General features: G+C 52.7%; 4 protein-coding genes across 4 annotated transcripts; all 4 read left to right on the top strand.

The window, feature by feature from the left end:
- The first annotated feature begins 221 nt into the window (after positions 1-221).
- BJX68DRAFT_242400 (CAP domain-containing protein) lies at positions 222-2335 on the top strand. Its single transcript, XM_071040985.1, has 3 exons — positions 222-1312; positions 1372-1661; positions 1716-2335. The coding sequence occupies exons 1-3, from the start codon at positions 789-791 to the stop codon at positions 1781-1783; spliced, it is 882 nt and encodes a 293-aa protein (XP_070896529.1). The 5' UTR covers positions 222-788; the 3' UTR covers positions 1784-2335.
- Positions 2336-3324: 989 nt separating this feature from the next.
- Positions 3325-6296, top strand: BJX68DRAFT_136494 (choline/carnitine O-acyltransferase). The gene is made up of 4 exons (XM_071036392.1): positions 3325-3915; positions 3987-4016; positions 4067-6001; positions 6053-6296. The coding sequence occupies exons 1-4, from the start codon at positions 3537-3539 to the stop codon at positions 6178-6180; spliced, it is 2472 nt and encodes an 823-aa protein (XP_070896528.1). The 5' UTR covers positions 3325-3536; the 3' UTR covers positions 6181-6296.
- Positions 6297-7727: 1431 nt separating this feature from the next.
- On the top strand, positions 7728-12688 carry BJX68DRAFT_136480 (putative jumonji family transcription factor). Its single transcript, XM_071036391.1, has 5 exons — positions 7728-8213; positions 8282-8379; positions 8441-9369; positions 9433-10489; positions 10598-12688. The coding sequence occupies exons 1-5, from the start codon at positions 7953-7955 to the stop codon at positions 12495-12497; spliced, it is 4245 nt and encodes a 1414-aa protein (XP_070896527.1). The 5' UTR covers positions 7728-7952; the 3' UTR covers positions 12498-12688.
- Positions 12689-13421, top strand: BJX68DRAFT_136465 (uncharacterized protein). The gene has a single exon (XM_071036389.1). It carries the CDS (start codon positions 12880-12882, stop codon positions 13348-13350), a length of 471 nt encoding a protein of 156 aa, XP_070896526.1. The 5' UTR covers positions 12689-12879; the 3' UTR covers positions 13351-13421.
- The last annotated feature ends 52 nt before the right edge of the window (positions 13422-13473 follow it).

Here is a 13473-nt window from a genome sequence, read left to right as displayed (position 1 = left end):
TTCAGGGCTGGCGCATTATTATTGTCTTAGACGCGCGGAATGCTTTGAGCAAAGAGGATCTTCGGCATGTTAAATGGCTCAGTCCCCGCGACAAAAAAAAGGAGTCGATGCATTCCATGGTTCTGCCCTCTCGTGGTTTCGACACAACAAAGTGCAAAGGCTCCAGTGTGAATAAAACAAAGCAGTGCCCTCTGCTGGGTCTCAAATTCTGAATCCCGTCTGACAAGTATAATAATCCCAGGGTCAGCAATTGTCTAGAATGAATTAATTTACGTTTGATTATCCCCAGCCAGATCGCGAGCCCCACTGGCCACTTTCGCTCCTTTTGCGATCCCCCCAAGCATCGACCAAGTCCTTAGCACTCATTTAACTTGATCATCATCACTTCCTGCCCTCGTCTCGCTCTGTTTCTCTCTTCTTTGACCTTCTCTCACACCTCCATCCATCTCTCCATCCGTCTCGGTGCACTTTTTCCACTCCTTAAAAAGTGTCCCTCGAGGCTGTCATTCCTTTTACCCTATACAGGACACGACTGGACTTCGTATCCCCTCTTGAAACCCCAAAACCCCGTACTGCAGTCGATCTGCTTTCCCGACGACGTCGTTATACTCGATTCATCCATTTCCACCGGGTGAATTACCAAAAGGTCCCTCTGCCACTATCGTCAGGTCGTCCGCTCTATACTTCCCGGAGAAGTCGTTCAAACGATCAGATACAGTTGACCTGTGCAAGCCTATCGACAACTCGTGAATCCTGTCAAGTGCAATCACCAGTACTCCATACCCAATATGCGTTCCTCCATTATCCTAAGTGCCCTGTGCGCCCTTGGCGCTATGGCTGAAATCGAGCCCGCCTATGTTACCACCTGGACCACCACCACTGTGACCGACTGGACTGTCATCACCATCACCAAGACAATCACCGTTCAGCCTACCACCGAGGCTACTGTTGAGCCTACGTCAGCCCCTGCCACAGAGGTCAAGGTTCAGGAACCTGAGCCCGAGCCCGTGGAGGTAGAACGCACCACTACTACTACCCAGGCTCCCGCACCCGTCGAGACCTCTTGGTCCTCTACCTGGACCTCCACCTGGGAGTCGACCTGGACTGCCACACAGGAGCCTGAGACCACCACTACCACGACCAGCGAGGCTACCCAGGCCCCCGCGCCCACCACCAACACCTACCAGGGCAATGTTCTCTACAGCCACAATGTTCACCGTGCCAACCACTCTTCCACCGACCTTACCTGGTCTTCTGATCTCGAGGCAAGCGCTCAAGCCCTTGCCGCCAGCTGCGTCTACCAGCACGACACGTATGTTCACCCTCAGCACATCTCTTCAACCTGGACAGCACTTGCTAACGATCCTATAGAAGCATCAACGGCGGCGGATACGGCCAGAACATCGGCTACGGTGTCTCTTCTGATGAGGTTGCTGTCATGATCTCCAACCTCATGTACAACGATGAGGCCCCATACTTCGAGAACCTGTATGGACAGGCTAGCCCCGACATGAGCCTGTTCGAGAAGTGGGGCCACTTCTCTCAAATTGTCTGGAAGGGCACCACTCAAGTCGGTTGCGCCACCGTTGTTTGCAACAGCCTTGGAAACGTGGACTCCGCCACTGCTGTACCTTTCACTGTCTGCAACTACAGCCCTCCAGGTAAGCTGAGATACAACCCCACGTTGTCTTGACATGGCCTAACATACTTTGCAGGAAACTATGACGGAGAGTATGCCGACAACATCGCCCGTCCTCTCGGGAACGCCGCCTACTCTGCTTGAATTCCGATTGCCCTCGATTGATAAGAAGTCCTCCCTCACATGACGACAGTAAACGAGCTCACCAAGTAGCGGTTGGAATCGGAGTTTGAAGGCAGCCGTGAAGCCACAATGAAGCATCATCTACTGTAGCGAGGCGTTTCCTGGATGTCAGTCATGAGCAGCGAACTCGGTATAAACGGATATCTGAAAATCAAGCATCTTCTTGTCAATCACTTGCGTTTTTCCTTCCTTTCAAGCTAGCTATGTGGCTTTTCTTGTCTTAAGAGCCTCATATCCAATCGTCCGCTTCTTCTGTATACGCATGGCGCTGAGCGGAACGGGTCCATGTGCTCATTCTTCCTCATGCACATGTCGCTTATCTTCGTTTCTTGTGAATACTTACCCATTTCGAGCTTGTCAACTGACAGGAATCCGAACGATTTCATCCTTTGCACTTTTGCTGCTTCCCTTTTGCATTTGCGTGTACATGGCGCCGTGGATAGCGTATGTTTTGGATAACCAAAGGCTACAGGAACATGATGAACGTTTTTAAAGCTCTGAACTTCAAACTGCAGTGAAAGTTGTAAGATTTTGGAGTCGGTACAGAGTAGTCGTCGACTCTCGAATGTCGGCCCCGGCCAACCCTGTGTGACGTCATCGACAATTCTCCCCCACAGTGCACGTGATCCCCCGCAACCAGAAGAATCTCTGAAGTGCGCCGAGTCCAGCTCCCTTCGCCCGAGAGGCTCGTTTCTTCGGAGGCTGTTCGCAGTCGGTACGGTATACGGAGTAAGCTCAAGCTCGCCGGTTTGCCACTTGCTCGTCCCGATCCAATCTAGAATGCTATACGATGCCCAAGTGTTCTTAAGCTTTACTGCGGAACGAAAGAAACGGGATTGAGAAGACTGATCAGACTATTCCCTCAGACGCAGTGTCGACGGTCATTTGCCGTATCGAAAGAACTTTGGGTTATCAGATAAGGGTGTGAAACAAGCCTTTGGGGTGCCTCCATTTCTCCGCGCATGATACGCTCGTCGCATGACATCTTACCAGCTCGTCACCGATCGTCATCTTCCACTCTGTGGCCATCTGCTCGAATTCTGGCGCATATAGAGCTTTCAGCTTGCTCGAATCTTCACTGGCACCTTCATCTTCAGTTCAAGAGTGCTTGATCTCGTTACTGCCATCACATGCAGGGAGAGCTCATCCCTTGGCATCTGTATCCTACTAAACTCTTGATTAAGCTGCGTGGGCACGACATCCGTTCCGCCGACAGGCCCCAGCTCAACCCGACTTTCTGCGCCAACGGAGGTGATCCACCGAGGTCGAAGGCCTCCGGCTGGCTGTAGCAATCCTCCCTAACACTATCTCTCCAGTAAGCGTCCCTTCCTCCGTTCTAAGACGCCATTTGGCCCGTTGTTCCGAGTCCTATACTCCACTTTTCCCCGGGCCTTGACTCCCCGGAAAAAAGAGCCATATCATGGAAGTTTTGTCCTATATGGTTCATAAACAACGCCCTCGCCAGCTTACCTCCCTCTTAACACAAAATTGTCTTCTACCACCTCTGCTCTGAATCTTTTGAGGTCGGCATATCTCCATCCGCGTGATCTAAAAAGTGGTCATGAGCTTTTAACCTCCATGCCCTCTTACTGCCTACAAGACTGCCACTATTTCTACCGAAGCGCTCTGCGTTTACTCTCTATTCCTACTTTCCTCGCTTGTCGCTACGCTTGAATCCATCACATCTTCCGAGTGAAACCTACTAGCTAACACGATGACCTACTCGTCGACCGCAGTTCGTTACTTCACGGCACCAAAGCCACTTGGAATGACCATGGAGTCACCCAGATCTCACCCGGCTGCTGAGCCGAAAATCAAACCCACATCTGTGGATGGAGGCAAAACAGACCATGTAACCAAGAAGAGCGGTGGAATTACCTTCGCCCATCAAGACTCTCTGCCGAAACTTCCTATCCCGGATCTCGAGAGCACATGCCGGAAATATATCGACGCTGTGGCACCATTGCAGACCCCCAAGGAGCAGGAAGACACGAGGGCTGCTGTACGGGACTTTCTCAAGTCAGAAGGTCCTGTTCTTCAGGAAAGACTTCAGAAATACGCCTCCTCGAAAACGAGTTACATTGAGCAGTTCTGTACGTTGCTTTTACGAACTATCTGGTACCCTTTCTGGTATCAAGTCAAAGCAAGCTAACCATCTTTCTAGGGTATGACTCTTACCTGAACTATGACAGCCGTAAGTGATTTCTACTCAAACTGTACCTGTCCGTTTACTCACTATCGCAGCCGTCGTTCTCAACCTTAACCCCTTCTTCTTGTTGGAAGACGACCCCACTCCGGCGAGAAATAACCAGGTGACCAGATCTGCGTCGCTTGTTGTGTCGGCTCTATCTTTCGTGCGGGCTGTCAGGCGCGAGGAACTGTCTCCGGATACTGTTCGAGGAACGCCACTATGCATGTACCAATACTCCCGACTGTTCGGAACCGCACGCGTTCCTACGGATAATGGATGTGTCATTAGCCAGGACCCGTATGCAAAGCATATTGTTGTCATGTGCAGAGGCCAGTTCTACTGGTTTGACGTTCTGGATGCGAACCACGACCAAATCATGACGGAGAAGGATATTGCAATGAACCTTGAGGTTATTCTCGCGGACGCTGAGCAGACCCCGATTCAAGAAGCGGCAAAAGGCGCCCTTGGAGTTCTCAGTACGGAGAACCGCAAGGTATGGTCGGGACTGAGGGACATTCTTACCAAGGACGAGCACTCGAACAACGCCGAAGCTCTCAACATTGTCGATACTGCCCTATTTGTGCTCTGTCTGGATGACACCGAACCTCACAGCATGTCCGATCTCTGTGCCAATATGCTCTGTGGAACCAACGAGGTGGAAAAGGGCGTGCAAGTGGGTACCTGCACGAACCGGTGGTACGACAAGCTTCAGATCATCGTGTGCAAGAACGGTAGTGCCGGTATCAACTTCGAGCATACTGGTGTGGATGGGCATACTGTTCTCCGATTTGCAAGCGACGTCTACACGGACACGATTCTTCGTTTCGCCCGGACCATCAATGGGCAGGCTCCAAGTCTGTGGGCGACGACCAGCCCTGACCCGTCTAAACGAGACCCTCGAAGCTTCGGCGATGTCAGCCCGACACCTCGAAAACTCGAATGGGACATGGCACCGGAGCTGAGTATCGCCATTCGATTTGCCGAATCCCATCTAGCGGATCTTCTCCAGCAACACGAATTCCAGGTGCTCGACTTTAAGGGATATGGCAAGAACTTTATCACTTCGATGGGCTTCTCGCCAGATGCGTTTGTTCAGATGGCATTCCAGGCGGCCTACTACGGACTTTACGGCCAGGTTGTCAACACATACGAACCTGCAATGACCAAAGCCTTCCTTCACGGCCGAACTGAAGCGATTCGAACTGTTACAAACGAAACGGTTGACTTCTTGAAGACTTTCTGGGCCGATAACCCGGCGGAGGAAAAAGTCAACTCTCTGAGAAAGGCGGCCGAGAAGCACACTGCAACTACAAAGGAATGCTCTAAAGGCCAAGGGCAGGATCGTCATCTGTACGCACTTTACACGCTCTGGCAGCGCTCCTTCGACGAAGTTCCGATCTCCGCCGACAACAGTGTTGAGGAGGGGTCCAATGGCTACACGAGCCCGCTGGAGAACGGGTCTATTGGAGGATCTCCTAGGTCTTCATCGATCTCGGACGTGGACGGGCTGTCATCCACAAGCAGCTACAGCCGCGCTGTACGCACAATGCCTCCTACTCCAGCCATCTTTAGCGACCCCGGATGGGACCGCATCAACAACACGATCCTGTCAACTTCCAACTGCGGAAACCCTTCCCTGCGACATTTCGGCTTCGGCCCGACCTCCGCAGACGGGTTCGGCATCGGCTACATCATTAAGGACGACTCGATTTCAATCTGCGCTTCCTCGAAACATCGCCAGACTGCTCGTCTCATGCAGACGCTCGAGTCGTATTTGCTGGAGATCAGGAAATTGCTGCGCGCGACCAACCATAAGCCCGCAAGCCCACGAACCAGCCGCGCACGAGAGATGGAGATGATCGCGGAACGGGTCCAGCGCGATCAGCGCAGGGGTCGCATTGTCCGCACAGACACGGGCCATCTACGGGGGGGCACCGAGACGCCCACGACAGATAGTGGGGAGATGGACGATGATGGCATGGGTGGATGTAAGTTTTCTTTTCTTTTCTCAATTTGACACTCCTAACAAGATGATATAGATGGATTCTTCGACGCAGGAATGCTTCTCCATGCCCTTAAGGGACTAAGTGTCGAACGAGACCGGGTTGGGGACAAGCCTGAACGACGACGATTCGTTGGCAAAAAGCTACGACTGAATGAGTATTGATCTGACTTAATTTTTTGCATATAACTGGTATTTTGCCAGTGTTTGGTTGGTACATGCATGTCCATCTGGATACCATTCCTTAGCCTGGTATATCTCTGTCTATCACGTCATAAGCTTCAGGGCCACGTTCAGTAAAAACACCCCTATATATCGCAACCGCCTGAAATTAAGTGCTGAAACACAGTGATATACATAAAGCTCCCAGCCAAGCCTTGTCCTCGAAAGAACCTAATGCAAAGGCCGATACCCGACATGCATGCACATGGTCCATTAAGGAAACTGGGCGTTTACCATAGTAGCTCGCGAATCTCATGGCCTCGCTGTGCAGGAAGGAACTGGATATTTGGTCTCCAGACTTATGCAACCATATGTAAAGGGAAGGTGGATATCTGCTCAAGTTATGCTGGCAATCACTTGGTAGGATTTCGAGAGAATATTCTTCAACTATCGTCACCGACTAGATACTACTTGGGCTGAAACCACTCCGAACTGCCGCCGGCTAATTCATTGTCCAATGTTCTTAGCCGATGAGATCATACCATCCATCTAGATGGAGTACCACTCCTTGGGGTCTAGCGTTGCAGTGTTATCAATCTCATGCGAGTGTGAGTCCGTGAGCATCCGGACTATTTCAGGCCTCCGTGCTGCTGTATACCCGCCTGGCAGTATTTGCTGTCCCGGCCTTTCGGAATCTCTGGTCCAGTCATGTGGTGCACGTGATGAGGCTGGCGCTTGCACTTTGCACAGGAACAGTCCGTGGTAGAATGATCTAACCTGATTCCCAAAAAAAACATCTCTCTGCAGCTTGCATATCTCTGATATCCTCTGGAATCTGGACCCTCTGCCGCAATCTGCTGATAGTACCGCCGACACCGGAGCGCCTGGCGTGATCTGCCAGAGTTACGGAGCCGTACGTAAGTGATACACTAGCCAGACCAGGCTATCCTATGCTGGGCTTAGCCTGATGCCTGAGAAGCTCCTCAGGCGCTCAGGCTGCTCATCATTCCACTTCGGCGCAGCCTCCTCAAATCAGGCCAGATGCTGGTTCCACATCTCTCGACCCTCTTCCGACGTGACTTTCTGCTGCTGCCTCGCTCAGATTGGTCCTACCGCCCCTGCTTTGGCTCTGACAACTTCCTGCCTCTGCAATTATCGTTGGGCTAGCGTCCTGCCGACTGAACATCACTCTGCTACCTTCAATCTTGGTGCTGCAAATCTCCTCGTTTCATTCCCTCGTTCTGGACGAGGGGACGAACTGTGCGGCACTTTGCTTTGCCCTTTCCGACTTGCTGACTGCCAGCTTATCCCAATGTTGGCGTGACCCATCGCATCATCAACTCGCTAATCAACTCAGCCGAACCTCGACCCCGGTCCCTTATCTCGTATCCTGCGGCTTCGTCCTTTTTTCCACCCCCTTCCTGCATCAATGATAGACGGCCTATCCTAGCAATTCGCCCCCAAGGAAGCTTGGATCATCCAACGTCATTATATCACTCTTTCTTTCTCTCTGACCACTACATCCATCTCTATCGCCTTTATCAGCGAGCAGCGCAACGAACTCCGGCGACCAAAACCTGCGAGTATAACCGACGGACACAGCCTTGCGGACCGGAAAAAGAAAGTCAACACTAGTCGCTTTTCCTCCGCCCATCTTCCCCGACCGCTGGGGACCAGTTTACTCGCCGTCGATCAGCGGTTGCATTTGACGACGACGGCATCCGCATCAACCTCCTGAATATCCCCGTATCTACGTTTTCACAATCCGCCTGGTGATGGCTGCGACGATTGATCGCCCTTTTCACGAGTCGATCGCGGGCGGGCCTGCGACCGATGCAGCTTCGATCACACCTCCTCACAGCGTCAACGGCAGGAAGGGTGCCCCGGATGGTGTCCCATCCGAGCTCTCCGACCTCGAGCTTGATTCCAAGGCTGTTGGCGCCCAGGAGGCTCCGTCGGTCGAGGATGCGGAGGAGTTAGAGGAAATAGAACCGGACCACTACTATGGAGGCGGCAAGATACCTGTCTTTAAGCCTGTAAGTTGCTTGGCTAGATAACGAGCTTGGGTTCGAGACTGTTGTTGAACTGACCGGGATTGTTTCAGACGATGGACCAGTTCCGCGATTTCCAGACTTTCGTCAACAGAATCGATAAATACGGTATGCGCTCTGGAATTGTCAAGGTTATTCCGCCTAAGGAATGGTGAGTTCTCCAATTGCTATTGTTTCGGTTGATCCATTAGCTGATTCAATTCCTTCTTTAGGCGCGATGCCCTTCCTCCTCTCGACGAAGCGGTAAAGAAGATCCGCGTGAAAAATCCGATTATGCAGGAATTCCACGGCTCCCACGGAACATATACCCAAGCCAACATTGAAAGACAAAGGTCATATAACTTACCCCAGTGGAAAGGACTTTGCGAAGATGGAAGCCACCAGCCGCCAGCTCGTCGAGGAGAACGGAGAAGAAACCAGGAGCGTGTCACCAAAGCGCCTGCGGCTCCCAAACCCCCTACGACCCGGTCGGACACTCCAAAACGAGGACCGGGCCGACCGCCTAAGCGATCGAACCAGGCTAAAGCTAAAGAGGAACCTAAAATCAAGGAGGAGCCCGTCGAGGACAGTATCGACAAGACCAAACCCGAGGGCCCGCCGACACCTGTCTCACCGGAGTCCAACCCCGTTGAGACCAAGTCCGAGGATCTCAGCGACGGCGAGTCTTTGTCTGCATCCAAATCTAGAGGCCGACAGCCCAAGTCTGTCACTGCTCGGAGGAAGCAGAATAAGGGCGATGCGGTCGACCACGTGGATGAAGAAGCGTTCAAGGACTTTAATTATCGCATCACTGATAACGCCGAGTACACATATGAGCGGTGTGAAGAGCTCGAAACCGCATACTGGAAGTCTCTGATGTTCAACAACCCCATGTATGGTGCGGACATGCCCGGTTCTCTCTTTGACGACAACACGACATGTTGGAACGTTGCCAAATTACCGAATCTCCTTGATGTCATCGGACAGAAGGTACCCGGTGTCAATACAGCATACCTGTATCTTGGTATGTGGAAAGCGACGTTCGCGTGGCACCTGGAAGATGTAGATCTGTACAGTATCAACTATATCCATTTCGGTGCCCCGAAGCAATGGTACAGTATCTCTCAGGAAGATGCGCCCCGTTTCGAACAGGTGATGAAGAGTAAGTCTATAGCTCCGAAATTGAGCTTTTGGGAATAGGCACCAGTTCTAACCGCAACTTTAGGCATCTGGCCTAGTGATGCAAAGACTTGTGACCAGTTTCTTCGACACAAGACGTACCTCGTATCGCCCAGTCTTCTCAAATCCCAGTACGGAATTACAGTCAACAAACTGGTACACTACGAAGGCGAGTTTGTGATAACATATCCATACGGGTACCATTCCGGCTACAACCTCGGGTACAACTGCGCCGAATCCGTCAACTTTGCGACTGAAAAGTGGATGGATTACGGTCGTGTCGCGAAGAAATGCAATTGCGAAGCCGATAGCGTCTGGATCGATATTGAGGACATTGAGCGTAAGCTTCGCGGTGAAGCGACTCCCGAATACTACGGCGAATTCGACAGCGACCTTGACGGGGTTGAGGGCGCTTCCGATCTCCTAACCCCGCCGCGTAGTGTCCCTGAAAAGACCTCCACTCGTGGTCGTAAACGCAAGCTTGATGGTGACACCACCAAGGCCAAGCGCATGAGGATGAGCATGGATATCCCACGGAAAATCCCCTGCCTTTTGTGCCCTAACGATCTCGACTATGAAGACCTGCTGCCTACCGAGGATGGTAAATCCCACGCCCACCGACGCTGCGCTCTGTACACCGAAGAAACCAGTATCCTCCGCGATGAAACCGGCAAAGAAGTGGTTTGCGACATTGATAAGATCCCCAAGGCCCGGATGGGGCTCAAGTGCCTTTTCTGCCGCGAGGTGCGCGGGGCTTGCTTCCAATGCAACTTCGGCAAATGCACCCGCTCCTATCATGCTACGTGCGCTCTTTTAGCGGGTGTGCAGGCGGAAGAGGGTCAAGTTGCAGTTGTTGCGGACGATGGAAACCAGTATTCTGTCCCTAGTGTTGACCTCAAGTGCAAATATCATCGCCAGAAAAGGCCGACATGGATGACCAGCAGTGAGTCACCGGAGAACGACCGTAAACTCCTTGAGACCGCCAAGCGCCTTGTCATTGGTGATCTAGTGCAGTTCCAGGTGGACAAAGAAATCAATGGCGCAGTGATACTTGAGAACCGACCGGCCGAACGCACCTTGCTGGCCAAGATGCTCCCACGAGGGTAAGTTCCAAAGATCCCCCTCCAACTCTCCGCTCGATCTATGGCGGGGTGATTTGTTTGCATTTTTCCTATTTCGGATCCATGAAAGCTGACCCATGCATCGATCAGGGACGTAATCGAGTTACCGTACCGCTGGATGCTCGTCGTACGAAGGAGCAATTTCGCTCCCCTGGCAGCGGGCATCAAGCCACTCCCCGTGCATCTCGCCCGGAAGCCCGAAAGTCGGAGCCACTTGGAGTCAGCGCTGCCGGTGGCAGGGAATCCGTTTGGCGATGGGCGATCTCCGTATCAGTGGGCCGAGTTTGAGACGGTGGACAGCACTAACCATCCTGCTGCCCCACCCAATGTGCAGGTCAACCTGGACAAGGGAGAGCAGATCTGGTATTATATGGGCCAGTCATCGACCGAGTGTAGGGCACAATATACGCACAACCCTAGCGTGCCCGTCCACAACCCGCGGTCGAATTTCCTTGACAGCGTCAAGTCCCTTGGCGCCGTGATGGCCCGACTCCCCTACCCCCACCACCGTCTGCCACCCTATGTTTTGACTGCCCCTCCTCCTCACCTCCTTTCTTCTGCCGCCGCAACCACCACCGCCTCCGCTCTCGCTGTCCCTGCTGCTGCTGCTGCTGCCTTCCGCCCTTCGCTGCCGCAGCGCCCTCCTTTTGCCCCTCCCCCTCGCTCGTCTCCCGCCGTCCCTCCTCGCTCTGCTGCTGCTGTTGCTGCTTCTGCGATGCCGTCAGCCTATCGCTCCTTGCCAAATCAATCAGCCCGTCATGCTCCGTACCCGCAACTCACCAAGTCCCATCTTCAATCCCAACAGCAGCACAGTCATCAGCAGCAGCAGCAGAACACTAACGGCTCCGCCAACAACACCAGTCACCTTCCCGCCAATAATTTTGCCAATGTTCGCGAGCTCATTGCCCGCCGCCGTCTGCTCCAGATCACCGACCATGCCAATGTATTCGCCGGGTACACAATTGTCGGTCCAGAGCTGGTCGTAGAGACCCTTCTGGGGCCCATGGGCTCCGTGCCGCCGTCCAATGGTCTCGAGAAATTGGAGCTCGCCATGGCTCAGCAACGTGTCCAGCCCCGTGCCCCCGACGGAACCGTCCTCCCCATGCAGCCCCTGAACATGCGTTCCGAAGAAGTCACACGGCTATTGCAGATGCTCCGGTTCTCCCTCATCAGTCATCGCGACCGTTTGGATGTGCTTCAGAAGAAGGAATCGGAGACCGTGAAACAGGAGACTGCCAACAAGACGAACGGGGTGCTTCCAAAGGTGCCCAAGACGTACGCATATCTTGAGCTACAGCGTGAGCAGGCTCCCGCTGTCTATCGATCTCCTTATGATATGCCGTCAGGCTTCACGGAATACGCCCGGACGACGTATGGTCTCACCCGCCATGAGCCGGAGCTGCCCAAGCCTTCCTTAGCCAACGATTACTTCGCCAGCCTCTCTCCCGAGAACCAGGAGAAGATTCTCAAGACTTGTGGGAGCTTCGTGCAACGGGCAATGGAACGGTCTGCCCCTCATAGCCGACAAAGCTCAAGCTCGAACCTCCGACTTTCATCGGCATTGGCTCAACAAACTGAGAATCCGACCATTGATATCACAACGGTTGAGGATATGCCTCTATCGGGCATAGATTTTCATTTGCGGCCAGAATCACCATGTTCGAGTTTCAGCCGGTCGCATCTGCGATTCCACTCACCTAACGACTTCACTAGTCACGGAGCAGAAGCCCACCATGACCATCACGACCTATTCGGCGACCAGCAAGCCAACACCCGATTTTGGCAGCATGGCCCGTGGGCCGCTGGCGATGGTAACACGCCCAACGAAGAGAGTCGACCGTTCTTTGGCCCTCATGAACGGCTGAAGCATGACTATGCCTCTTCCGACATTTCGCTAGGCCGTGGTGGTCCGGGTTCTCTGCACTCCGTCGACATGGCTGGCTTTGGCCTCGACAACCCGGACGATCTCTCTGCGGGTCTCAGCCCTTGACTGCTTCTGGCGAAAAGCTCATGTACTTGCATGCCACTATAACTGCATCATCTTGTAACGATTTATCTGGATTGACGACTGCATGACGGGCGTTTGTATTATTGTTGTGCCCTTCTTCGTTTGTGCGTTTCACACGGGAGTTCTCAGCCCTCCCTTCCTCCTTCAGTCATGACGACTTATGACGATGGAGTTGACGTTCTCTGGCCGGATATGGCACAGTGCCAGGACTTATTCTTTTTCTCCCCCATTTATTATGAATTCGCCTTTTATAAAGATCGCTAGACCGAGCCTTCGGGCTGGGCCGCAATTGACGGTGGGCGAGCTGTTGGGCACCCGAAAGCCACGCTCACGATGAAGTTGTTTCCATACTTCACACCGCACGATGCTCGACTCACTCGCCGCCTTGCCCAGTATCCCCTGGGAATCTTTTGAACCTCGTTCGTTGGACGTGGTTACCCTACTTTCGCCCTCTCGATTTCCTCTTTATTCAATATCCATCCCCCACCTATTTACCCTCTCAACCTCACCCGCCGCCAAAAGGAAAAGAAATAGCAAAAGCGAAAAGCAGAGACGAAGAACAGAAAAAGACAATTGTATTTCCCTGGTTCTAGAGGAAGTCATATACCTGTCTCTTGTGACATACACACGCGCCCTTTTGATACCCCCCGAATTTTCACTGTTACGAGCATACTTGGTTGACACCCATTCTACCTCACGGTCGTCCATCCGCCAATGTCTCATTTGGTTTACCCTTCCCTCCATCCCTTCCCTTCCACCTTTATACTGGCGCTCATCTTTGTCCATGGAGGAACCGGCATCGTGCAGCAGGCTTGTCGGGGACTTGGAAATCTGACAGATGTGGCAGCCGTCACTTTCGAGTGACATTTCTACCGTGATGTATGTTGGAAACGATAGCTATGAATAAATAAATTATATCAATCACAAAAGTTTCTGTAGTGATAAAAATAAAACCTGG

Source organism: Aspergillus pseudodeflectus, assembly GCF_044049435.1.
Source record: "Aspergillus pseudodeflectus strain CBS 756.74 chromosome Unknown BJX68scaffold_38, whole genome shotgun sequence".
Classification (NCBI taxonomy): Eukaryota; Fungi; Ascomycota; class Eurotiomycetes; order Eurotiales; family Aspergillaceae; genus Aspergillus; species Aspergillus pseudodeflectus.
The sequence above is the reverse complement of the archived record's forward strand: the minus strand, read 5'-3'. Positions and strand labels throughout refer to the sequence as shown.

Excerpts from the sequence above, each read along its gene's own strand:
- BJX68DRAFT_242400 (XM_071040985.1), top strand. The coding sequence starts at position 789 with ATGCGTTCCTCCATTATCCTAAGTGCCCTGTGCGCCCTTGGCGCTATG. Across the intron at positions 1,313-1,371 it reads TGCGTCTACCAGCACGACAC|AAGCATCAACGGCGGCGGAT; the intron begins GTATGTTCACCC and ends ACGATCCTATAG. Across the intron at positions 1,662-1,715 it reads CTGCAACTACAGCCCTCCAG|GAAACTATGACGGAGAGTAT; the intron begins GTAAGCTGAGAT and ends CATACTTTGCAG.
- BJX68DRAFT_136494 (XM_071036392.1), top strand. The coding sequence starts at position 3,537 with ATGACCTACTCGTCGACCGCAGTTCGTTACTTCACGGCACCAAAGCCA. Across the intron at positions 4,017-4,066 it reads TTACCTGAACTATGACAGCC|CCGTCGTTCTCAACCTTAAC; the intron begins GTAAGTGATTTC and ends TCACTATCGCAG. Across the intron at positions 6,002-6,052 it reads CGATGATGGCATGGGTGGAT|ATGGATTCTTCGACGCAGGA; the intron begins GTAAGTTTTCTT and ends AAGATGATATAG.
- BJX68DRAFT_136465 (XM_071036389.1), top strand. The coding sequence starts at position 12,880 with ATGCTCGACTCACTCGCCGCCTTGCCCAGTATCCCCTGGGAATCTTTT.
- BJX68DRAFT_136480 (XM_071036391.1), top strand. The coding sequence starts at position 7,953 with ATGGCTGCGACGATTGATCGCCCTTTTCACGAGTCGATCGCGGGCGGG. Across the intron at positions 8,214-8,281 it reads AGATACCTGTCTTTAAGCCT|ACGATGGACCAGTTCCGCGA; the intron begins GTAAGTTGCTTG and ends GGATTGTTTCAG. Across the intron at positions 8,380-8,440 it reads GTTATTCCGCCTAAGGAATG|GCGCGATGCCCTTCCTCCTC; the intron begins GTGAGTTCTCCA and ends TTCCTTCTTTAG.